The sequence below is a fragment of the Lycorma delicatula genome, chromosome 2 (assembly GCF_047948215.1).
Source record: "Lycorma delicatula isolate Av1 chromosome 2, ASM4794821v1, whole genome shotgun sequence".
Taxonomy (NCBI): domain Eukaryota; kingdom Metazoa; phylum Arthropoda; class Insecta; order Hemiptera; family Fulgoridae; genus Lycorma; species Lycorma delicatula.
Window position 1 is genome coordinate 79412468 of NC_134456.1, and position 27814 is coordinate 79440281.

General features: G+C 27.8%; 3 protein-coding genes across 11 annotated transcripts in view; 1 reads left to right on the forward strand and 2 right to left on the reverse strand.

Annotated features, from left to right (window-relative positions):
- The window catches only part of Rbcn-3B (WD repeat-containing protein Rbcn-3B), a 409024-nt gene that overhangs the window by 132031 nt on the left and 249179 nt on the right, over positions 1-27814 (forward strand). The gene's annotated exons all lie outside the window — the stretch shown is intronic.
- Positions 700-4630, reverse strand: LOC142318921 (uncharacterized). The gene is made up of 3 exons (XM_075355595.1): positions 4562-4630; positions 2483-2770; positions 700-1240 (listed from the first exon to the last, which is right to left on the reverse strand). Exons 1-3 carry the CDS (start codon positions 4571-4573, stop codon positions 761-763), a joined length of 780 nt encoding a protein of 259 aa, XP_075211710.1. The 5' UTR covers positions 4574-4630; the 3' UTR covers positions 700-760.
- LOC142318920 (uncharacterized) lies at positions 24067-27265 on the reverse strand. The gene is made up of 3 exons (XM_075355594.1): positions 27222-27265; positions 25382-25714; positions 24067-24598 (listed from the first exon to the last, which is right to left on the reverse strand). The coding sequence occupies exons 1-3, from the start codon at positions 27231-27233 to the stop codon at positions 24104-24106; spliced, it is 840 nt and encodes a 279-aa protein (XP_075211709.1). The 5' UTR covers positions 27234-27265; the 3' UTR covers positions 24067-24103.

The window sequence follows — 27814 nt, forward strand, 5'->3', positions numbered from 1 at the left end:
TTCCATCTGAGGGGAATTAATCATCTGTCAAAATGTCTAAAATCTTATGAGCAAAAAAAAAAATACTGTTATTGTGATAAATGAGTATCTGTAAGTACAATTTTATCCATATTTATAAAGTTTGGTAGTTATAATACATCCATTGAATTATTTTTTAAACGGTAACATAGAATTTTCTAATAGTGTTAAGTAACATATTTGTTAATGGTATTATTTTGAGGAAGTTATATGAGGAATGATTTAATAAATTTTTTTTAAATATATATTCAAATTAATACCTAGTACTAAATCACAGGAAAGATGTTACTTCATTTTTAATTTATTTTTATTCGTAAGTAAAGTTATTCTTAATAACAAGGTGTTCAACGTATCTCCATCAGTTATTAAATAACATATCTTACTGTTTTTAGATGTTTCCATTTACTTGAATAATTACTCGATGCAATGTACGTATACAAGTGATTTTTATGTATGGTAACATAAATAACGATGAAATTTAAACATTTATATAGCTACATCATTGTAATTTCACTGAGTATTTGTAATACGTATTGTTTCTTCATATACTATTTTGTATAAATGATTTCCCATTAATCATTACAATTTAAAGAAACATATTTTGAATTATTTATTTTAACGTACAACTCCAACAGTCGTATGTTAAATAAAGGCTATATTATGGAAAAAAAAACACAGCAGTTAAGTTTTTGATATATTTTATTGAGAAAGAAGGAAGAAATATTATAGAAATTAAAGTTACTTATGGATAAGCAGCTCGAGCTGTGGCAGCTGCTAATTCAGCGAAGTGGTAAGCCTTTGCAGCAGCTACTTCTGGAGTGTCAGCGATGAAACCGTCTGGAGTTACTACTGGTTGAACGTTGGTTGTCGGGTAGGCGTGTGGGAAGGGAGCGGCATACGGGATACCGGCGTACGGGTATGCTGCATATGGATGGACTAGTGGAACGGGAGCGATCGGGGAAGTACCGGCTGGAGTGATGACAGCGGCACGTTTGCTTCGGCTCTTAGCAGCTTCGACTTCAGCCAAGTGAGCGGCTCTAGCGGCGACTACTTCTGGGGTTTCTGCTACTGGTGCTGGAGGTACAGAGTTGTCGACCGGTGCGACTGGCAAGTCGTTAGAGGAAACACGGTAACCGGCGGCATCAGCAACATAGCTTGTCTGGATGAGTTTTCCTTCTGGGTTTACAAAACTGAAACTTCCTACTTTGTTACCGGCAGCGTCCTATAAAGAAAAGCATTTTTTTAGTGTAAATTGTTACGTAATATTTTTATAACATTATAAACTTATAATATTTTATAATATTAAGATGTTTGATCTGTGATAAATGCAATTTATCACACATCATACACCGTGTAATAACAAAATTTCATTATACTAGTAGATTTTACATCTTATTTGTTAATTTATCTATTTTAAATTTGTTTAAACAGTAAATTTTATGTATACATTGCAAATGTACTCTTTTTGCCATATTTATTTTTTGTTTCATTAGGTAAATAATAAATAAAACAAGATTATAAATTATTATTCTTTATCATAGTAATAAAATAAAAAATATATTAATTAAATTTACAAATCATAATGAAACATCAAATGTGGAATTACTTACTAAATAAGATGTACAGTTATTTGTATTGATAACTTCAATATGTTATTAAAGATTCTAGTGAAATAAAGAATTGAGTGATAATACAAGGGACAAAATTTTTTCCAACATAAAAAAATCGAATTATTTTTATTCAACTGAATTATTTTATATCTTTTAAAAAAATATTTTAAAAATTCCTGTTCATTTTATTATAATTACTTTCTTTATAACTTGTATTATATTAACATCACTAACATATTGTTAGACTTTATACTAAACCTAATATTATCAGATTTCTTTCACATTTTTCAAACAAACGTTTTCTGCTAATCCTTTTAATAATGATGATAGATTGTAACAGTTTTGGTTACGAAATTATTTGATGTAATATTTAATGAGTTTGAAAATAATGGTGTTACATACATGTTATTTACTAAAATCACTTTTTTATTATTATTATTATTACTGTAACCATTTATGGTTATTATAATTTTGTTTTCCTAATGTGTAGTTTGCTGCCTGTTCAACTAGTGAACAATAAACAAGCTTCCCCAAAATCCAATGCGATAAGGATGATATGTGACATGTAAATGAAGTGTAGTCTTTTGTAGACTCAGGCCGACCATCCCTGTGATGCGGGTTAATTGAACCCCTACCACCAAAGTATACCGGTATCCACCGTCCATTATTCAAATCCATATAAAAGCGACTAACCTTTATTAGGATTTGAAATAAGTAAAAATTAGTTCCATTTATACGAATTTGATTACTGAATGGTGGATGCCGGTGTACTTTGATCGTCGGGGTTAAATTAACCGCTTATCTCAGGAGCGGTTTATTTATAACTTATTTGAAGATGAAAAATTATAATTTACCTGGATAGCGTTGTGGGTCTGGCCAGGTTCAGCGTGTCCGTAGCTAGATTGTCCGATTTCATCTTGAGAATGATACTGCGATTTGATACCGACACCGGCAAATGGGGCGTATGGTGCAGCAGCAGCGTAACCTAAGAACGGAGCCGGTGCAAACGGGGCGGCAGCATAAGGATACGGACCGTAATAACCGGCATATGGATAACCAACCAAAGGAGCTGCAGCAGAATAGGCATAGCCAACAGCCGCAGGCTTGGCTACGACGCAAGCGATAGCTGCGGTTAAGACAACCTGTAAATGTAACAACAAAAAAAAAATATTATCATTGCTATTTAATCAAACTATTTGCGTAAGATTTACATCGATTTAACATATGTACTTTTGTTTTCGTATCTTGTGTTGTAATAATGTATATATATATATTGTCATTATACAACCGATAACTAAATATTTTTTTACATACATTGATATTTTTGATATTTGTAATCGATCCAAATATACTAATGTTTGTTTATAAATCGATAATGAACCGGTATAAATTGAACTATCAGTGTTTAATAACTGCTTTTGTTAATTTTTCTGAATTTTAATAATAACCTTTACGTTTCTTATTTTAATTACATATAATACTAAATGCCAACCTCCTTGATTTGGTAGTATTTATACCTTTCTTTCAGAAGAATATAGCTTGAATTCTGATCAAATGTGGTGGTTTTTAACACAAATTATTAAGTTTGAATGTTACAACCTAACATACCAAGTTCGTTCACATACAGTGAATTGAAGTCAGAAAATTTATTTTTGTAAATTTGTTTTATAAACCCAGTTTATCCATTATATATTTATCAGTTATGTTATTTATGTTTCCACATTATATTCTTGCTTTTGTGGCAAGTTGTTGCCACAAGAGTTCTTAACAGATATATATATATTTTCAAATTTATTAATTTTCTTTTTCTTTTAAATAATAATAATTAAATAATGCAGAATTTATTTATATATGTGTAATATTTTATTTAATTTAATATATAATACTTTAATAAATAATATCATTTGCTACTTTAGATTTAAATAATAATTTATAAAAAAATAAAATATTTTTGTTTAGAATTTAAAAGATGGCACAATTTACGGTTTCATTTATTTAAAAAAAATCAAATAATGAGCCAATTATATTAAATCCGTTATAATCTCATTGATTACCAAATTTTCTTTGTTTCTTGTATATATAATTAATTTTTTAAATAGTGTAAACAAGTATATTTTTGAAGTTCAACTTAGAATACTTCATTAAAATTAATCAATATTGATTTATAAGTATCAAATAAATTAATTCTAAATTTTTATATTAGTGTGTTAATACTAAAATAGTATTAACACAAATTTTGTTACAAATAACCTGTTATATAATATTTGATAATAAAAAACTGAAAACAACACAAATATTTAATAATTTAACAAAAATGTATGGACTTGTTTGTAAAAAAAAATAAAAAGAAAAGTAGTTTTCATATATTAGGTAAAAAATTTGTTTCAACTTTTAATCTCATATAAATAGTAGAAGTTAAAAACAATACCTTAATGATATTTTATTGGAAGATGAATTTGCATTTTTTTGTCTAAATATATACACACCCTTTTTACTATATTTAGTAGTTATGTGTTTTCATTATTCGTTTGTAATAATAATTATAACAATTTACTCTTTAATGTATCTGTCTTAAAATGTATAATAATATACCGTAATTATTATTATTATTGAAGAAAATGTATTATCTTGTAGCATAAATAATCGGTTTGATAATGTCAAAGTATTTACACATATCCAATTATTAGATAAAATAATATAGCATTTTTTTAAATCATTAGTATTTTCTTGGAGGTTACTTTCATTGCACTAGAAAACATTATTAATGCTATTGTTTATAATAAACAATAAAGCCAATGATTACAGAAAATTCTGCGTAAAAGAATCGTTAAACTTTTACAACTATAAAAATCTATTCAACATACCGTTATTTAATCGCAACATATAATATTAACGTTAGGAATTTACTGTTAAAATATATATATATTACTAACCAAGACTCTCATGCTGAATGAAGTGATATGTGTGAACTAGATCCACCAGGAAGATCTGTGATACTGTCCCATGATATTGAGTGTATATATACCGAGTTACAAGGACATTTATAGGGTGGACCGTTCTGCATTCTTAACCTTAGTGTCCCCTCTTCCTTCTGAGATCTCCTCTAAAACCCTTTGTCGATCCAGTTTTTAATTTGCATCTTTATAGAAATTTTAATTTAGAAATCGTTGATTTTATAATTTGCCCTTGATTAAAACCGTTGAAATATTTTGGCTTGTAACTTTTGTTTTATTTTTAATTCACCTTCTTTTAAGGCTGTTATCAAAATTTTTAATGATATTTCTTCGTAATCATAACTGTTTTAATTGTTTAAATACATGTGTGTATGCCAAAAACCTTTCTATTTTTTATTACAGAAATAGTAACTCCAGAAATAACATTTTTTACTTTTTATATACTATTGAACATTTACTGAATATTATTCAAATTTCTTCTTTCCTACCATCTTCTGGTACATTTAAATTTATAATATATTATTATTTCCGATACTTAAAATATACATTCTTAAATCATATTAAAATTATTCGGTTCAAAATATTTTTATCTGCACAAGTTAAGATAAAAAAAAAAAAAAAAGGTAAACCGATTACTTCGAATTTAAACAATATTGCGTAGTACTTTAGGAGTGTTTTCTTCAAGCTTTAAGTAGAATCCGGTGCAAAATTTTCCAAATACCCGTTTTAAGTTGTACAATTATCTTTATTTTCAATGCAATCAGGTATTTCTTTAAAAAATTTATTGTTAACAAAAATTGTTTTTTTCTAACATAATTCCAAATAATGAAGATGATGAGAGTGGAGTTATTCCCAGTTTTTTAATAGCATTAAAAGTGTTCACTTAATGATTTAATGCGATTTCTAATAAACATAACAGATACAAATTTGTGAAGTTTTTGTACGCTTTTCACCTTTTTAATTAGTTAAAATAACCTTAATAGTCTGGCATTTTACATTTAACATTATCTAGTTAAAACATAATAAAATTAAAAATGAAGTATTTTTAAAAGAAAAATACGTGTTGAAATAAAATTTAATTATAATTAAGCTTCTGATAATAAAGAATAATAATTATAATAAAAGTGAATAATAATTTTTCGATCTCCGTTGTGAATTGGTAGCGTCTCGGCCTTTCATCTGGAGGTCCCGTGTTCGAATCCCGGTTAGTCATGGTATTTTTCATACGCTACAAATTCTGTCGGACTAATGATGACAGCAGTTGATGCCCGTAAAACACATAATATAATAAAATGTAAATATTTTTATTAACTATGAAATCTAAACTAAAAGTATGAACAAAGGAAAACCTTTATTTTTCATTTTATATTATAATGTTTTCGTATAATTTATATGTCTAACAAAAGAGCGTATTAGCGTTTTATTTTCGGAGATACACATCAAAAAGAACAAAAACTTTTCTATGAAAATTTGGCAGTTTCCCCTTTTTTATCTTCAGTCCGCGAATTAGTATTTTTTTTTTTAAGAAAAATGTATATCTCAAGATCGAATTGAGGAATTGTTATAATATTTTAAATACATTTTTGCTATGTTTTACACTAATAAATAAAAAATTACGGTGTAAATAGGCTACATTCATAAATTTCAAAATTGTTCCTACGTCAGTTTTTACACGACTGTTCAAAAAAGAGGGTAATGTATCTAGGTTATTAGTATGGGTACACACTCATACGTTCGGGTAAACTCGTATGGGTATAGTACGAATTACGGGGTTGTTCCTCCGCACCAGCTAAACACTAAACCGATTTAGATGTATGACCCCGTGTTAGAATCCTTAAGTTACCGGGGGTGTCAGAGGCTCTATATATATATATATATGCAGGTGATTCAGAAATAATGTGAAAACTGATTCTAGAGCTTGAAATAAATAAAACTTTCATACAAACACTTGTCCGAAAACACTTTATTGTCGAGTTACAGTAAGCAAAAACTTTCGCGCGGATTTCAGTTCCCCAGTAAAATTTCAGTATATTAGGATAAACTTCATAGTTTATGTTTTTATCTGAAAAATCGAATAAAATACATCCCAGAACTGTATTTCCCGAAGTTTTCATAATATCAAAAATAAAACAGAAAAATTCAGTGATAAAAATCATTTTTTTATGTTTAAAATACAATAATATTGTTAAAGACTAATAAATGCTTAAATTTTATTATCAAAAAGTGTAAAAGATTTTACTCTTTGAGAAAATTGATGTAATAAAACGTATGAAAAAAAATTGGTGTAGACACCACATAACTTCTTTCTACGCCTATTAAATTACATATACACATTTTTTTTAAATGAAAACTGCATAAAATTTTATTTAATTAATAACTTCTGATTTTTTCAAATTTATTTACAATCACGGGTTAATTTAAATATATTAATAAAATAATATATTTAAATTAAAAAAAAAATGTTAAAAAATAGATGAAGTCTGATTCGATCCGATGTGTCTTCCCCTAAGATCTAAATATTTCATTAATTAAAATTTTATTTGGCTATAACTCTAGAACCGATGGAAATAAAAGTACACTTATGATATATCGTTGAAAAGCTCCCAATGAGAACTTTTCACTGTAGTTAAGAAGAATTCTAAATCCTAAATTTCAACATCCTACAACTAATCGTTTTTGAATTATGCGTAATACATACGTACGTACAGACGACACGCCGAAACTAATCAAAATGAATTAAGGGATGGTCAAAATTGATATTTCCGTTGAAATCTGAAAACCGAAAATTTTCGCGACCGCAATAGTTCCTTTAGTTTGTACAAGGAAGTAGAAAAAGATCAATTTTTATTAAAAACAAACTACACAAAAATTTTTATGAATTTGTAAAAATTAAACAACTGTTTTTAATACAATAAATTTAGACCTTTCAAAAATTAAAATTCTTTTAATTTACTTTTAAAAAATATTCACTGTGGTCTTTATTTTAATAATTTATTACACGACTGCCCAAAAAAGAGTATAATGTATTTAGGGTGTATGTATGCATGTTTCTTCTACCGTAGTATCTTAACGGCTGAACCGATTTAGATGTATGACCACGCGATGGAATCCTTACGTTACCGTGAGTGTTATATTTAAATAAATTAAAAAATGTTTACCATATATAAAATTGTCACCCGCACGCCCTTTAATTATCCTATATTAAAGATCAATATTTATCAGCAGAGTATTTTTTGGGAGTCTTGTTTTTTAATTTTTAATATTTATCTCTTGTGTAATTTTTTATATCTTTGTACTCCTTAATTTTATAAAAATAAATATTTATTTGATAAAATTTTAAGCCTTTCATTTTAAACAAAATGCCACCTTATTTTCTACTTCCTTGTATGAAGTAAATAAACCTAAAAACGAAAACCGGAATCTATGAGAAATTAAAAAAATAAAGAAACAAGATTCTTATCAAAACCCAAGAAAACAATAAGCCGGGTGTACTCTGAACAAGAAAGGGCAAGAAGATCTGAAACCCTTAGAAATTACTGGCAAAAAAGAAAAGCTGAAAACAAACAAATCAGCAAGAAAAGAAAGAACTTGCCAAAAAAAAAAAAAATGAACTAAAGTGATCCATTATGGTCTTAAAAGTAAAAAAAAGGAAGAATTGTGAAAAATTTCGGTTTCCAGAATTCAACGAAAGTATCAATTTTGACCATCCCTGAATCCATTTAGACTAGTTTCGGCGTGAAAAGTCTGCACGTACGTACGTATATATGTATGTTCATACGTGTGTATCTCGTATAACTCAAAAATGATTATCCGTAGGATGTTGAAATTTTGGATTTAAGACTTTTTTAACATCTAGTTGTGCACCTCCCCTTTTGATTGAAATCGACTGAACCAAAACTGTCCAAAAAAGCCCAATAGCCAAAGAAATTTAAATTTTGGAGTTTTTCTTAATTGCAATAATAAGCCCTCATTGAGAGATTTTCAACGATATATCATAAGTAGTACTTATTTTCATTGGTTCCCAGAGTTATAGCCAAATAAAATTTTAATTAATGAAATATTCGGATTTTAGGGGAAGGTACATCGGTTCGAATCGGACTTCATCTCCTTTTTTTAACTTTTTTTTAATTTAAATATATTGATTTATTAATAATTAATTATTAACCTCGCATTGTAAAAAAAAAAAAATTACGATGAATAATAATTCAGTAATAATAAAAAATATCAGAAGTTTTTAGTGAAATAAAATTTTATGTACTTTTTATTTTAAAGAAAAATGTGTAAATGGTAATGTAATAGGGATAAAAAGAAGTCATGTGTTGTTCACATCAGATTTTTTTAAATTGGTCGACAAACATCCGAGTTAATGTAGAAATGTGATCGACAATATCGTCAACCGTATTTAATCTTCAAACTTTTAATTAATTTGAATAAACTTGATTTTTCACAGTTTTGTCCCAATCAGAAGTTATTAAACTAACTGTATATTAGCTAATTCATGGAACTTATTTACATTTAAAATGGCGGCCTTTTTATTTATTAAACTTAATTTATTTAATTAAAATATTAATTAATTTATATTAATATAAATTATTCAAGATTTAATTCACGATCATAATAGGAAAATAATAAATAAGAAGTTTGAACAGAATTTAAACACTATAAAAATTTTAATAGAGATAAATGTTTGTATACCAAATTTACTCTTCAATTTCCCTAGAGAAGATATTTGACGTAGCCTCCACTGTTGGGGTACACTGCAGTAGCCGACAATTATTGTTTCCTTTTTTTTTAAATTTCTGATATTGCTCTGATATGACGAAAATTATCTACTGTAGATCTTCAGCACTGAGGATGGTGTATTGTAACCATATATTTTAGGTCCCATCATTGGGTTTAGATCACGTGATTTTGCGTTCCAGGCTATCGGTACAGCACGACCAGTTCACCTTTATAGGAAGTAATCGTCCAGATACCGGTGGATATTATACTGAAGTGTGGGGTAGGACACCGTAGCGCATGAACCTCATGTTATTCCTATTTACCAGAGCAACTTCATCCAAGTGATTCGGTAGGAACTCTTCTAGGAAATGTTAATAATTCTCGCCGTTCCATTATGCTAACAGGAAATACGGATCGGTTAGCGAATCGTCATTTATATAGATTCAAACAGTTATTGAAAATGTACTGAAACCTCTGCATAATGAGATGAGAATTGTTCTTTTGTTCAACGATGGTTATTACAAAAATTGATTCAGTTTCGATTGAATCCAGTGAACATTATTGCGGTGAGAAACAGGCGATTAATTTTGTAAATTTTCGTAAAATTACCTCACAAATGATCGTTTTAGCAGAAGGGGTCATTTTCATTAATCTTGTTGTTTTTTTCTTTGGGTATATCGTATTTATTTATTTAAATTATTTTTACCTTTGTTTAGTACTCGTAATTATTTATTATTAGTGGATTTGAAACTGCTGAAAATTATGGTAATCTCTTTTCTTCGGTTGTTTGTCAACCGATTTTCAAAAATAAGTTATCGTTTTATTTACCTGAAAAATCTTAAAATTTTAGCTAGTAAAATGTATTTTGATAAACCGAATGTTTACTGAGGTATAAAAGGTCAGAAAATTACTTGGTCGCCGTTTTGAAATTTGTAAAATTGTTAGATACGTATACCAAATATAATTATAATTCGCCAATCTGAACTCGAGATATAAATTTTTCAACAAAAAAAATTGGCGAACAGAATGAAAACATAGGGGGGTGATCGTTAGGTTTTGAAAGAATATTTTTTGTTCGTTTTTATATATAGAAAATGAAATGCCAGGTAGATTATTTTGTTAGACGCTGCTTATTTATTCATAAAGCACTTATATAATCGCAAAAATTTTTTATAATACTGAAAATCAGACGTCACCAAGGCAGTTCTTTTTTGGCAACTCTATAATTTATGTAACAACAAAATTAAAAAGAATTTTATCGCGTATATAACTGTTTAATTTTCAAATTAGTTTCAATAATTTGCACAGATTTAATGAAGTAAAAATACAAAGTAATGCGTTCATCTGTATTTTTCTATCTCTGTGTATACTTTTTGTCTACAGCATTACGTAACAGTTAATACTCTATATGAAATATAAACCACCAAAATATGTTAATTAGATAAGTTAAACTTAACTATATTAATTTTCAAGATTCGATTTTCGCGATATCCCGCATTTTCAGGTGTTATTGAGTTCAGTAATTACATTATATATAATTCTTTTAAACGTTTTTTATTTTAGATTGTTCTCTGTTTTACAAATTTTTGAGTAATATTATGAACGCATATGCAAATTTTGCTGTCCAGTACTGAAATGATATACACGTAATATTTAAAATGTAGTATTTTCTTTTGTTGTGTGGTCATTATTGCAAACTGTTAGATTGTATTTTTGTTATTTTTTTAATTAAATCATCTTTGAATGTGATCTAGTGGTTCATCAGTTTATATTTCTGTTTATATTTATAGATGTAATATTTCTCAAGTACATTCATTTTTCTTTCATTATTACGTTCTTCTAAAATCTCTAAATTATTTTTGGAATCTGTAATAGTATTTTTGTATTTTAACGAACGGTCATCTACATTAGATATAACTCTTTTTAACCGACTTCAAAAAATTTACTGTGAACACCACATGACTTCCTTGTACGTCAATTAAATTACATATATACATTTTTAAAAGTACATAAAATTTTATTCCGTTAATAACTTCTGATATTTTTCATTTTTTTTCGTTTTTGTTATCGAATTAGAATTCATCGTAAAAAATTTTTACAGTGGAAGGTTAATAAATCGGTATATTTCATTTAAAAAAAAGGAGATAAAGTCTGATTCGAATCGATGTACCTTCCCCTTATAAGATCCAAATATTTCATTATTTAAAATTTTATTTCCCTATAACTCTGGGGCCAATGAAAATAAGTACCACCTATGATATATCGTTGAAAAGCTCCCAATGAGGGCTTATTTCATTTCTCCTTTTTCCTGTTTAGCCTCCGGTAACTGCCTTTCAGATAATACCTCAGAGAATGAATGAGGATGATATATATGAGTGTAAATGAAGTGTAAGTCTTGAACAGTCTCAGTTCGACCGTTCCTGAAATGTGTAGTTAATTGAAACCCAACCACCAAAGAACACCGGTATTCACGATCTAGTATTCAAATCCTTATAAAAATAGCTGACTTTACTGGGACTTGATCGCTGAAACTCTCGACTTTCAAATCATCTGATTTGGGAAGACGCGTTCACCACTAGACCAACCCGGTGGGTTGAGGGCTTATTATTGCAGTTAAGAAAAAGTTCACAATCCAAATTTTTGGATTTTGGGCTTTTTTTGACACTTTTGGTTCAGTCGATTGCAATCAAAAAGGGAGGTACACAACTAGATGTTAGCAGTCCTAAATCCAAAATTTCAACATCGTACGGCTAATCGTTTTTTAGTTATGCGTGATACGTACAGACGTCACGCCGAAACTAGTCAAAACGGATATATTTCCGTTGAAATCTAAAAACCGAAATTTTTCGCGTTCACAATGCTTACTTTACTTCATACAAGGAAGTAAAGGGGATTATGTATTGGACCCGTATATTTTTTTTTATGTTTGTTCATGCGTAACTTTTTTCCTATTCGATTGAAATAAATGTTGTTACAATCGACGCAGCTACTTTTCGCGGTGAAATTTTAGACACAAAAAATCCCTCTGAACATTGACAAAAAAAATGTTTTAGCCGTCCGACGGGTAGGAATCTTGTTTCAAACCTTTTAGACCCAATATATATTGTATATAATATTCACCATCGGTAGGGACAGTGGGATTCTTATAATAATACTAGCTCCGCGTCGCAGCTTCGCTCGAGCTATATTGTTATTTGCGTTTCCTGAAGCGGTCAATCTTTATTTTAGTCAAGTAACCGGAGGCAGGTGCAGCAAGCCAGTCATACATACAGTAACGGTGGCAGTGGCTGTGTTGGTTGAACCACAACGTTGTATACCGTCGTACTCCTTAAAAAAAATCGGAATTTTAATAATCCCGAAAATGAGTATTTGCAAGCCCAAATCTACCGTGTATCTCGTTTAGTGTAGTCGGGATTGGGAAAATGTACAAACAAATTGTTCAAACCTTTTTTTATCTTTCTTAATCTCCTTTCGAATTTCAAAAATGTGGAAATCGGTTTGTTGAAATGAAGATTACACTCGCCAAAAATCAGGTTGATTATCATTTGTTACCGAAAAATTAAAAAAAATACCAAGGTTTGAAAAAAAAAATCAAAAATCATTTTAAACCCTTGAAACTTGGAATTTCAAAAAATCTAGAAATTGGTTTTTAGATATAATCATTTGTAGTTCAAACCCAGCTCACACAGTGATAGAGACTCACAGTTCACAATTCATTAATTCAAATAAAGTTTGTTTATTAATCAAATTAAAGTTTGTGCTTTAACCAGCAAATTTCCATTACTACATATATATATTTTAGAGATCTTCAAGGTGAAATATATCTAAAAACCTTCTCAGTTATGCTAAGATGGGTAAAAATTTGATTGCAATTGATTATTTTTTTGTTTGTCTTAATAATAAAAAAAACCCTCTTCCTGTTTATATAATAGTATAGATATATGTGCATCACATTACATGATCTTGATGTCGGTTCCATTTTTTTTTTTTAAATAATTATTTTGTTTTTACCTGCTGTAAATTTTTTTTAAACAATCTATTGGTTTTACTAATATAGATATTATTACACTCGTTGCATTTAATTTTGTATACTCCTCTTAATTCTTTATTATTGTTATTTTTTAAATATTTTATAATGTGGTTTGGTTTATAGGCTATGTATTTTTATATTGTTTTATCATATACATTAATAATTTTTTTCTATTATTTTATTAATCTGTGTTACTTTTTTTATTTTTTGTATTTTAGTAAAATTATCTTTTTATTTATTATTCTGATTTATACATTTTTTTCTATAATTTCATCATTAAAACCATTAATTATTACTATTTCTTTTTATTTATTCTGTTTTTAAGTTTATTTTTATGTAATGAATAGTTATAAAAATTATGTTTGTGTGTATATTAATCTTTTGTGACCATAGGTCATAGAATTTAAATTGTAATATAGTAGGTTTTCCATAAACTGATGTATTTATCGTTTATGTTTATTTATTTCAATTTTGATATCTAGAAAATGTATTTTTCTGTTTTCCTATTTCATATGTAAATTTTAAATTATTATTATAAAAGTTTATTTAAAATGATCAAATTCTCATTATTTGTAGTTGGGTTATATTTGGACTAGTGACTTTACTGATGGACTATACATGACAAAATAAGATTATATGACTAAAATATCAACTACTTATTTTATCCACAATAATATTTGGTGTGTATTTATTATGCCTTAAATTACATTACTTTCAAATTCTTGTACAAATATTTCAACATAATAGCAGATATAGGTGATACTATTAGTAAAACTTCTTTTGTAAATATCAATTATTCTCATACTAAAAATGATTTTGAGGACAAATATTTCTTACAGTAATGATTAATACATTGGTATATTATGGTGTTTCACTTAATCTATTTTTTATTATTTCTGTTTTCTTGTCAGTTGGTATATTAGGGTACATGTTAGTAAAAGCAGAACTTACCATTTTTGTGCTATAATTGATAGAAATTGACTTATTTATGACTTCATAAATATGTTATGTTTAAGGGTAAGATTAATTTTTATTAAGTATTTTAGCTGTGAAATACACAGGAGCTGTTTTAAAATTTATTAAAGGTCTTATAGGATTATTTATTTTATGTAATTTTGGTAGGCCACTGAGTTTTGGGGGTGATGGTATCTACTATGAATGTAATCTTAATAATTAATAATATAAATGAGCAAACTGTATAACATTGTATTCACCCAGAAGTACTCTCTCACATACACACATACATTACTCATATACTCATTTATTACCATGTATATATTAGTCATAAATATATATATATATATATATATATTAATGGCAAAGCGGTAGCTTTTTTGCCTTTCATCTGAAGATATTGGGTTCAAGTCCCTATCAGGCATATCATTTTTCTCACGCTAAAAAATTGATCATCATTCACCTTTAGCTATTGTTATTGGGCATTACATGTTACTATTGTACAGTAAATTTATATATATAATATGTATATATATATATATATATATATATATATATATATATATATATATATATATATATATAAATGTTCGTTTGTGTACGGCTTCAAAAACTCAAAATGTTCTGCACCGATTGAGCTCAAATTTTATCACGATATATAACCCGCATCAAAGATTGTTTTCATCTATTTTTAATAAATCTATCTATCTATTTTTAATTAGTATTGTTTTCTAATAATTAAGAGGCTAATAAATCAGATGGAAATGTAAACAAAGGAAAACCATTCGTGTTTTTATTCGGCTCCTAACGAATAGAAAACCATTCGTTAGGAGCCGAATAAAAACACGACTTACCAATATGGCGTTGTGTGTCAAACCAATTTTATACGGACTATAATTACTTTTAATACGCGAAACCCGTTGCAACGATTGAACATTAACTTAAACCTCTTCAAAAATTATTCCTTTTGAACTAAGCCGCATTTTGATATCATTGTTTTTCTATAACACGGCTGGAATTCTTTTCGTTTAATTATAAGAAGCGTTGTCGAAGACAATAACCGAATTCTCTTCCAAAGGACATAATACATCGTTAAACTATTTCTAAATAATTCAAATTCATGTAATTTTTTTACGAATCGCATTTTTATCAAAATCTCACCTTTTTCTCAATTTACCTGCGGGGTTTTGTTTTATTTGGAGACCGTAATTCATTAGTAGAATCATACTCGAGAATCACGTTGTACACTGAAGCAGCACAACTTCTACTTACGAAATCAACGCCGTTTGATTATTCTGTAATTTGTAAGCATTACTCTGCTTTTGTAAGCATTTAAAATGATGTGTTTTATCGCACGACTTAAGGGCTTTTTTTCGCAACCCACAAATCTTTATATATAAAAATGTTAAGTTCGTTTGTGTACGCTTCAAAAACTTAAAATGTTCTGCACCGATTGAGCTCAAATTTTAGCACGATATATAACCCGCATCAAAGATTGTTTTTATCTATTTTTCGCATCAGTCACATACCCGCGACCGCGAGAAAACAGTTTTTTTAACGGTCAGCTGTGTACCAGTGACCGCGCCATCTGCCGGAAGCGAGGGGGAACATTCGCCATACTAGCTAACGACAACCGCAGTCACATGTGAAACAATACCTGTTCTCAATTACATTGTTTTTTAACAAAAAAAAAAACGTATCCACTTGCTTCTGATTCAGATTATTATACAATCTGAATTAAATATTCACTTTAATCGAGGTACTTTTGTGTAATAGTGTCGTGATTGAGCTGCGCCTTTTACCAAGCTCTGAATTTATTAGAAAACGACCGACCAACAGTGGGATATATGTATTAATGACGTGTGCAACACTGCACATCCAAACCAAATTCGCGCATTATTCGCAATTATATTGACCGTTTCCTTCCCTTCATCTCCCACAGAGTTATGGGAAAGATATCGATCGCATATGGCCGAGGATATTTTGCATAGAGTACGCCTAGAAAATACCAATATGAACGTGGAATTTACAGAAGTCTTTTACAACGAAGCATTGATAAATATTGAAGACAAGTGCTTAGCTATTGCAAATAAAGTTCTTAGTCAATTGGGAATGCCAGCACCCACCCGAGCTGCGATTGCTTCATCTGATGTGGATTTACACCGTGAACAGAGTTACAACATTGGTGATCTTCAGTCATATGTCCAATCAAACATTCCCAAATTAACGCGTGAACAGAAAGGCATTTATGATCGCATAATGCAAATGATAAATGACGGAGTTGGGGGGACCTTCTTCTTGGATGCGCCAGGAGGAACTGGGAAAACATTCCTCATTAGATTGATTCTAGCAACGGTTCGATCAAAAAATGACAATTATCCTGTTGCGGAATATTAATCAGCTAAAGCTCTGCAACGGCACGCGACTTGCAGTTAAGAAATTGATGAATAACGTAGTGGAAGCAACGATTTTAACGGGGCCTTTCAAAGGTGAAGATGTCCTCATTCCTCGAATTCCCATAATCCCGACCGATATACCATTTTAATTTAAAAGATTGCCATTCCCAATTCGATTGGAATTTGCAATCACAATCAATAAAGCTCAAGGTCAATATTTAGAATTGTGTGGTTTAGATTTAGATGCGGCTTGCTTCTCACATGTGCAACTGTATGTTGCGTGTTCCCGAGTCGGCAAACCAGATAGACTTTATATCTACGCAGACAGTGGAAAAACAAAAAATATTGTATATCCACAAGTATTGCAAAATTAGACTTCTATGAAACGTATGCTTTGTTTTGTTTCTCATTTCTCATCCATGCAACCACAATGTGCCACAGCGAAGCGTGGCGGGGAGAGCTAGTATATATATATATATATGTGTATATATGTATATATATATATATATATGTATATATATATGTGTGTGTGTGTGTGTATGTATATAAGTTTGAGGCTGTTTTCATTAAATTTTTTCCTAGATTTCCCTTCCAATTATTGAAAATAATTTAATATAAAAAGAAATCAATAACCCTTTTTTCATAAAAAGAAGAAAAAATGATTTTACTATATTTTTAAATAAAATTTAACATTATTAAATTGTGATAATCTTTTTAAATGTTGATAATTTTATTTTATTGAAGAACGTACAAACTATGATAATTATATTAATAAAATTGTAAATGAAATATTTAATGTTATTTAAAATCGTAATTATTATTTTTGTTACTTTGTATTTAAAAATAATTTTTTTTCATTGAGAAATTATTGTCTTAGAAAAATTTTTGTAGTTATAAATTGTATAAAAACTCAAATCCAGAATTTGCTTGGATTAAGAAATTTTCTTGTAAAACAAAAACTTATCAGATGATAAGAGCCATAACTGAACAAGTCTAAAATAAATAAATTTGTAGACAGTTATGTTAATTTTAAGTTTTTTAGAAATTTTTCTTCGGTTTTAGTAAAAACTGTTGCTAGAGACCTGATGTAAGTGGAAGTCCCTGCTGAAAATGAAAGTCATTCTCAAAAATAACGAGCATTCTAATTCAGGCTTAAAAGGGAAATGAGAAAAAAGTTATTTCTTGTTGCCTTCAGTAATACACCAAGTATACATTTGCATAGCATCATGCCAAATCTATTGAAATACAAGTGATACTCAGACTTACAAATGAAACCACTTTCAATCACGAAATGGAGCAGTTATATTGTTATCATCATTACCCTAAGGGAAATAAACTGATTAAATTCTCTTTTATATGAAATTTTGTGTATATTTTTCATAACTATGAGGATATAAAAACTGAGGCAGATAATGTATTGCATCAAATTAATGTACCCCCTTTCTGTCAGAAAGCAACACATAATATATGTCGCTTTAACTCAGCATGGGAAAATAAACAAGATATGGGCATTAAAAAAAACCAGTATTCCACTATGATTTTATTTTTATATAAAGGAATTTTTACGGTAGGAATTAATTTTTTATGACCTTGGATATTTTAATTTTAATGAAGATAATAAAATAGAAAAAATGTTAGATGAAAAAATCCATACACTTATATCATGCTGATATAGAGGAAGCATGCCAATCACTATATTAACTGACTAGGCCAGCTATAATCTGAGGAAAAGAATACTTCAAACTCTGGTTTTTATTTCTTAAAATCAATTAGTTTTATTTTATTAATTCAAATACAATTTGTAGAAATAGAGCACTATTTCGTGATTTCTGGCTAATGATGTTAGATTAAAAGGTATTTAACAGTAAAATTGCCATTTTTAGTTTGTGTTTTTTTTTAGTGAACATTAATTACTACATGTAGGACTACAAATGAAAGAAAAAAATTGCCTGGACTTTGGGAGATATTTCAGAAAATAATTCTTTAGTTTTTGTTTTATTCCATCTCATTGAATAATTTTTCATAAAACAAGTCTAAAAGCAATTAATTTGTAGACAGTTGCGTTAATTTTTACAAGTTTCTTTTAGAAATTTTTCTGTGGTTTTAGTAAAAATTATATTTTGTTTAAAAATCGTTCAATGTTTAGTTATGTTTTAAGTAGTTCATTGCATGCAATTATCAGCTTTTACTAAAAAAAAAAAACTTACTAAAAAACTAAAAAAGATCTAAAAAAAAATTGATCATAAAAATATTTTTGTGATTGGACACATAAAGGTGACACTAATCAAAACTAAATTCTAATCTTTTATTTTTTTTCTTAATGAAACTCTGTGTTAACAGAAGTTATTTGAACAGCTGTAGTTGAATATGGGGTACATTTTTTTTGGAACCTATAAAAAGACTTAAGTAAGAGATCACTTCAGGAATATACAAGAATGTACTCTACATTTTAGTTTTTTTAAATTTATAATGTTAAAATTTTTTTCTATATTAAACTGAAAGTATGAGGCAGGCACCATTTTTATTATTTTATTTATTATATATTATAAAAAATTATCATAAGATTGCCAAGTCTTGACAACTAGAAAAAATAACAGGAAAAAAGAATGATTACGTTTATTATTCATGATACAGTTATGTTACATAGTTAAGAACTAATGATCCCTCTTTAAATAAAAATATATATATACACACACACACACACACACAAATTTACACATTTATTACCTGCTTATTTTAAAGCTTCAAGGATCAAGGCATGGTCAAGTTGTATGCATGAAGTGCCGTAAACAAGCCCTCTTCTCTTTACAGACGTGATTAACTTGTATTAACTGGCTACAAACTTAGTTTAATTTAAATTACAAAACATTTAAAACTTGATTATTATGTATTAACTGCTAATGAAAAATTTATTTTTTTCATCATACAGTGTTTTATTCTTCTTAATTGATGTTTTTTTTTAAATTCATTAAAATTTATCCATTGTATATCCTTATAACTCTATTTTAAATATTTTAATGATCAACTGTTTAAACTCTTTATTTGGTAGTTAACACGAGGACAGCTTGTCAGAAAAAGAGCTCCTAGTAATTCTTTGAAAATTTGTGATGTTTCTGTACCAGAAATTTTATTTAAATTTTCATACCAATCAATTCTAATGAACCGGAATTAGGTTTTTTGCCAAAATTTATAAAATTATACACATACAATGAATAAAATATCAGCAGATTATTATTTTTTTTTAATTTCTTCTGCTAACCATTAAACCATAATTCTTTCTTTAAACCATAAAGTAAAAATTATTTTCAGCAATGCTGTTGCAGGATAAGTAAGATATGTTTCTTTCGAGAGTTATCATTCAACACTTTCAATTTATCCTTTGTTTTTTTGTGTAAATACTGCAATTCATACAGCTGTAATAAAAAAAATGGTTTGTTTGCTACAGAATCTGATACAATTCTGTAGTGTTTTACTTATAGTGTTTTTTTCCTTTGTGTCATGTTAAAACCAGAAACCTATTGTAACTATTCACTGCAGCTATTTTTGTATTATCCAGTTTTCTCTTTATCATTTTTGTGTTTTGCTTTGATCCAGTTACTACTTAGCAGTTTTTTACTTATATTTTTAGGATTACTGCTGCTTTTATCTGGTTGTAGTGATATACTCGTATGCTGCTATAACTATAACGGGAAAGTATATAGATCGGTCAAAAAATAAATTTAAAAGATTGATTTTTTATTAGTTTTGTGCCTTAAGGAAATATTTAGAAAAAAATAGATATAAATAAATTGCAAATAATCTGCAAAAAATTTTTTTTATTCCAGTGCTCCCAAGTCAAAAAAAAATTTATATTTTTCAGACAGACATTTGTACACATGTCTGATAGCCTATATATGGCCTTATAGCTCTGAACCCCGTTGACCGATTTTCTTCAAACTTATAGAAGTACAATCTTTGGGGATAAAGAATGTATTCAATTTTTACAAAAATTGGAAAAAGGAGTGGCAGTGTTTTGATCAAAATAAAATTTCAAATCTTTAGCAAAAAAATTTTCTGACAGAAGTAAAGGTTTTTTTTATGAAGCTCACAAATTATCAAAAATGTTTTTTAATATATATTCACCCTCCCAAAAAAAAAATTCACCCCTATTCATAGCAATTCTGCTAAAAATGTTCACCCCTTTCTGAGAAAATTACAAATTTGTTTATTTAGAATTATGGCTGTATCTTTCATTTAGGGATTATTTTCTTAAAAATTAATTTTAGATTCTTAATTTTAGAAAAATTAATTTTTGCTTCTTGAATACAGGAGTCTCCAAAATGAAAAAAAAAGTTCAAATTTTTATTGTTAAAAATTATTTTGTTAAACAACAAAGTCACTAAAATAACTTAATACCTCTCCCCTAACAGGGAGTTCCCAAATTTAAAAAAAAATTTAAAACGTTTTCTTTTAATTTCAACTTTTATATTTAATTAAAAACAATTTTAGTGAATGTTTTAAAAGTTGAAAATATTTATTAAAATATTTCAAATCACAATTAATTTCTCTTATCTGTGCATTTATGATTAAAGTTTTATTCAAATTTATATTTATTTCCATTCTCCAATGATCGATTTGATAATTTTATTTTATGTACAAAGTTTTTCATACTGTAGGCCTGCATTATCGTTGAAACTCGATTTTAACACTTGCTGAAAGCATTAATATGAAAGTTAAAACCAACAATTATATTATTACCTGAAATTTAATATTATTTTTGATTCTTTAAAAAATTTTAAAGCAGTTATACAATAAATTATTTTATTTTTTTTAGGTTTTATATCTTTGAAATTTAAAAATATTTAGCTCTGATAAACATCAACTCAAATTTCAATCTTTAACTGAATTTAAAAAACAATTTATATAGATTTAATATCTTTTTAAAATTTAAATTTTAAATGTAAAATAAAAGAATTCATAATTTTGGTTATTGTTTTTCAATAAAAAGGGATATTTTTTAACTTAAAAATAAAAAATAAACCTAAAAACTATTTATATAAGCTTAAATAATTTTGAAAAAAATTATTATGTGTTGTATAAAGGACTTCTTATTTATGTGTTGATGCATGATACAGTTTTTAAAATACATCGAAAGGCAAATAATTACAGTATATTTAATTTTAGTTGGCAATTATTTTATGTCATGCAACTGTTTAAATTTCTAATTTTAGAAGATGTTAATTTCATGCAGCAGTAAAAATTCAGAAAAACGGCAGATAATTATATGCGAGAAAGAATTAATTTAACCAAATGGATGAGGGAGATATCATATTATTACTTGATTTGATGTTAATGAGTTCGCTTTACACGTGGTACCAGAATTGTTGCATGAGTTTGTTGGAAGTTGTAATGATCTCAACCAGTTATCCCACTTTAATTCAATTACACTTTAGCTGGATACAGATGTCTGTATACTGTGGCACTAATTAAATTTATGGTATTGTCTGAGGAGTGAGTTTCTTGAAACTAGAGAAGAATCAGAAATACCAAACCGCTACTGAGCTTAGAAAAATATTTTGAAGCATTATAATATGTAAATAAATCTAAAAATAAACTACAAAAAATAAAAATGAAAAAAAAGATCCATAGGGGCTTAACGTCCCATTTAAGGAAAATTAATTAATAATTAAATTCTCATGTAGATGAGTGTTGAGGAATAATTTTGATTCTGATTTATGTGTTTATTACAAATCTTGATATACATTTTTAATGTGTTTCTTTAAATAGTTGTAGTATTCACAACATGCTATTTTAGTATAAGTATTTTTTTTTTTTTTAGTAACTATTTTGACTTGTAAATGAGACTTTTAAGTTGTTCATTTTAATGTTTATATCATTAAAAACAATAATTGGTACTTCGTTGTTATTTTGAATAAACATAATATTACTAATACATTTATAAAATATACGTTGTAATAATTGGATAGCGATTTCTCTATACTAAGTAATAAGATCTCAGGGATAGCATTACATAGTTTGAATATACTTTTTTTTTGTTTAATTTAGAGTTAGGAGTTTGAAAATATATTCAAAATCTAAAAAAAGCGTAAGAAATTTTTTTAAACCAAAAATTAGGGATATGATTGTCAATTCAAATTAAGTAAAGAATGTCAGTGTTTGCTGTAGTGAGAAAAAATTAAAGTGTAGTGATTTGTGAGCAGTGAATGGAGGAGAAAACAATCAGGCTGACCCAATTTTTATTTTTGAATTTGTAATGAGAAGAGTTAATTTTGATATTTTTAATTGGTCAAATAGTAATTTGAAGTGGATCTCTTTTCTAACAGTATTTAAAGTAAGGATTTTTTTATTGAAAAAAGTAAATATTACAAAATATTTTACATGTATTTAATATATATTTTTTTTTAACATTTGGTTTTAAAGCATTATGTAGAAGTATTAGAATTTGGTTTGGTGAATTTGTTGGCATGTATTAAAACTGAAAATTAGGATATTTAAGGATAATTAGCAGTTTAAATTCAAAATTTAAACTGCTTGATTTTAAATTATGTGTTTATTATCCTAAAACCTACCAAAATAACCTTTTCAAGATAAAGTAATGGTAATATTTAATCTGCTGCAGAATTGAGTAAATGCTGTTTGGTGCATTAAAATACTGTTGTTTAAGTAGCATGCTATGTAGTCTTTGAATAAATCATTTGAGCTATAGTCAAGTATCAAGTTGTGTAAATTTTTCTTGTCATTTATCTGTAGTTGTTTATATTCATAAAAGTGATATTCCTTTTCTCAACTTTAATTTATCAGTCGTTAATTAATGATTATCTGATTTAGAATAAACATGAAACTAAAGTTACAAGAAAGGTGGTATTTAAATTTATACTATTGTTAGTTTATTATGTGTGTATGTGGTTTAATTCAAAATTAATATATATTAATAATATATTTTTTTATATATGTGATTGTTTTTTTTAAATAAAATAATGAACTATAACAAAAAAGTAGGCACTGGAATGTACCAATCATTAGCGGAAAATCGTGGTTCGTTAGTATCAGTTTCTAAAGTTAAATTTCTAATTTAACTTTCGTTATAACAATTTTCACCATTCAAAAAAAAATATTTTTACACAATAGGTAATCAATTTTTAGATAACTAAATAATCCTAGTCCAAGACGCCGCCCACCAGGAAGGCCTAGCTGTGGAGGGCATGCCTCTGCAGCTAGTATCTTTAATATTGTATTCTTTTCTTTTTTTTTTTATAAAAATGATTTTTCCATTTTTATTTAAGTTTTAACCTTAAACACACTTTAAATTAGTTGTTGTATGATGATAAAGGTTGTTATTAGTATGGAAAAAACAAGTCAAATTAGTTTTTAGTTTATTTTTTTATTAAGAAAGAAGAGACTATACAGAAACATAATTACTTAAGGATAAGCAGCTCTTGCTACAGCTGCAGCTACTTCAGCAAAGTGGTTAGCTTTAGCAGCAGCTACTTCTGGAGTGTCAGCGATGAAACCGTCTGGAGTTACTACTGGTTGTACGTTGGTTGTTGGATACGCATGTGGAAAAGGAGCAGCATAGGGGATACCGGCATATGGGTAAGCGGCATATGGGTATGCTGCATATGGATGGACTAGTGGAACGGGGGCGATTGGGGAAGTACCAGCTGGAGTGATGACAGCGGCACGTTTGCTTCGGCTCTTAGCGGCTTCGACTTCAGCTAAGTGTGCGGCTCTAGCGGCAACTACTTCTGGGGTTTCTGCTACTGGTGCTGGAGGTACAGAGTTGTCAACTGGTGCGACTGGCAAGTCGTTGGAGGAAACACGGTAACCGGCGGCATCAGCAACATAGCTTGTCTGGATGAGTTTTCCTTCTGGGTTTACAAAACTGAAACTTCCTACTTTGTTACCAGCAGCATCCTATAAAGAAAAGATTGTTGTTACATTAAATTGTCGCATTATATTTATTATAAATACTTATATAGAATTTAGCCAATAGCTCTGCACTTCTCTTGTCAATTGGTAATTCATATTATTAAAATACTGAAAAATTAGCCGCTTCCTATCTGTGCTCTTTTACTTAAAATTTAAGAATTTTTTAATTAAATTAATGTTCTTTAAAAAAGTCGAAAATTATGCACACAAATCACTTTGCAATAAAACAAATTAACAATATGAACTCTCTTGAAGAAAAGTGATCAATTAAAAAAAAAAACTATTTATGTATATTTATTGCATTCATATTATTTATTATGTATGATTACATCTATTGACTGCAATCTGAGATTAATAATAATTATTGTTACTTTAGTATATTCATTATACACTCATTAGTGTTTTCTTTTTAATGCTGTATAATTTCATCTGCAAAACCTGATTAGATTGAGAATTACTGTGTTTTTTCTATATTAACTAACTAGAAATGTTAAAGCTTCAAAAAGGCCCTGTTCTCATTTAGTCATAAAGACTGAAGTAATTTAACATTTGTATTATATTTTGAATTGTGGAGAAGTGATAAAAAATGTTAATTATTGTTAGTGATTAATCCTTTTTTGTTAATTTTTGTAATTATTATCCTTGTTAGTCTTTTAAATAATTATAGATTGCAACAATTAAATCAAAAATTATTTTCTGTAATTTTTAACAAATTTGGAAACCAAATTACTTAAAATTTTCTTTTATTAACTTAAAATTATGACATACCTGGATAGCATTGTGGGTTTGGCCAGGTTCAGCATGTCCATAGCTAGCTTGTCCAATTTCATCTTGAGAGTGATACTGTGATTTGATACCGGCACCAACAAATGGGGCGTATGGTGCAGGTGCAGCATAACCTAAAGCTGGTGCTGGGGCGAATGGAGCACCATATACTGCTGGGGCAATTGGAGCACCGTATACTGCTGGGGCAGCAGCATAAGGATATGCACCGTAATGAGCGGCATACGGGTACCCTGCCAAAGGAGCTACAGCAGAGTAGGCGTAACCAAGAGCTGCAGGCTTGGCTACGACGCAGGCAACAGCTGCGAATAATACAACCTGAAATGTACAATAAGAAGTTAATTGCAATTATAATATTTATTAAAATTTAGATAAGTTAAATTTTGTATTTTTTTAGGATTAAAGAATTATCAGTTGTATAAAAACAACTGATAACTAGGCATTAGTCTGCTATCAGTGATAATTATTATTTGCTGTAAATTGTTATAGGCAACTGTAATGCAAAATGCTAATTTTTATTTATAAAGAAATAACATCATTAAACTATTACTAATAACATGTGAATTTTTCATGTTCATTTTGTTACTTCTCTTTTGGTATGAAGTATTTTCTATTAAAAAAATATATTATGTGTCATTTATAGTTTGTGTTATTTTTATCAAACAAATTATTGTACTTAATTTTCTGCCATTGTTAAAACATAATGCATACTAAAGGTTAATCATTAAAGTTAATCATATTGTTGATATAAATATTGTTGATTATGTTAATCATATTTTGTTGATATAAAACTCAACTATTACAGTACTTTGACTAATGAATTGGTGACAGAGTAGGTATGTAAAATTTTAGAAAAAATGTATTGATTATTTTTATAAACTCAACAGTTGTCATTTAACAAAATACAATTTTTTTTTTATCTCTATAGTAAATAAACAATTAGATATTTAGAAATTCTATTACAATGTTCTTTTATTGTAAGATGAATTTGCTCCTCTTCTTTAAACTACAGATATATACTTTTTATTATTTAATACATATAGAATTATGATTATAACATTAAATATGTATAAAGATAATTTATTCTATCAAAATTAAAACCCGAAAATAGCCACATTTACTGGGAAAAGTCTATATACTTAATTTATAGTAATTCTTATGAAAATATCAAAATGTTATGTACTTACTTCATTATTAATATTATATAGAAAATATTTATAAGAAAATATTATAAACTGATTAAAAGAAAATTTAAACATACAAAAGTCATCTAGACTTGTGAAGAAATATAAGTTAAAAATAAGTTTTTTACAATGAAATCAATTACTGATTCTATCACAAAAAAATTAAGTTTATCACGTATAGACAAATGTGTGCGAATGAGCATTGAAAACATTTATGATTATAAAGAAAAATTGAAAAATTTAAAGAAAAATTGTTAAAAATTTAGAAAACAGTAAATGAAAAGAGAAAAATATTATGAATATAAACATTTATTTTTAAAAGCATTAAATACTTCCTGATAAAAATGTATATAACAGGATAATTTTAATACACAATAAAATGTGTTGAATAGTATTGTTCATAATAAACAATGAAACTAATAAATATAGAAAAATCTTTAAAAAATATAGTTAAATTTTTGCAATTATAGAATCTACTCGCACTATCATTATTTAATCACAATATTATTATATATTAATTTGTATATAGATAAAATGAAATTCAACCAGTTGGTTTGAAATAATATTATATACCAACTGTGCCATGCTTAGAAAGCTTATTAACGTTAGGCGTTTACTGTTAAAATATATGTATTACTAACCAAGACTCTCATGCTGAATGAAGTGATATATGTGAAGTAGATCCACCAGGAAGATCTGTGATACTGACAGATGCTATTGAGAGTTTATATATACTGAGTTACAAGGACATCTATAGGGTGGACCATTCTGCATTCTTAACCTTAGTGCCCCCTCTTCTTACTGAGGCCTTCTCTATAACCCTTTGTTGATCCAGTTTTTAATTTGCAACTTTGTAAAAAATCTTAATTTAAAAATCATTGATTTTATAATTTGCCCTTGATTAAAACAGTTGAAATATTTTGGCTGATGAAATTTATTTTATTTTTTATTCTTTTTCATTTACTCTGTTTTCAAAATGTTTAAATAATTTTCTTCGTATTCATAAATGTTTTTAATGTTCTTCCGCACACGTTCATTTATTTATACGTGATAAGCATATACTTTTTTTTTGTGATAGAATCAGTGATTGATTTCATTGTGAAAAACTTTTAACTTAAATTTCTTCACAAGTCTTGATGACTTTTGAATCTTAAAATTTTTTTTTATCAGTTTATGATATTTTCTTATTGTTAGTTGTGAATTCACTTAATTTGAAATTTAAAATTAGTAGTAG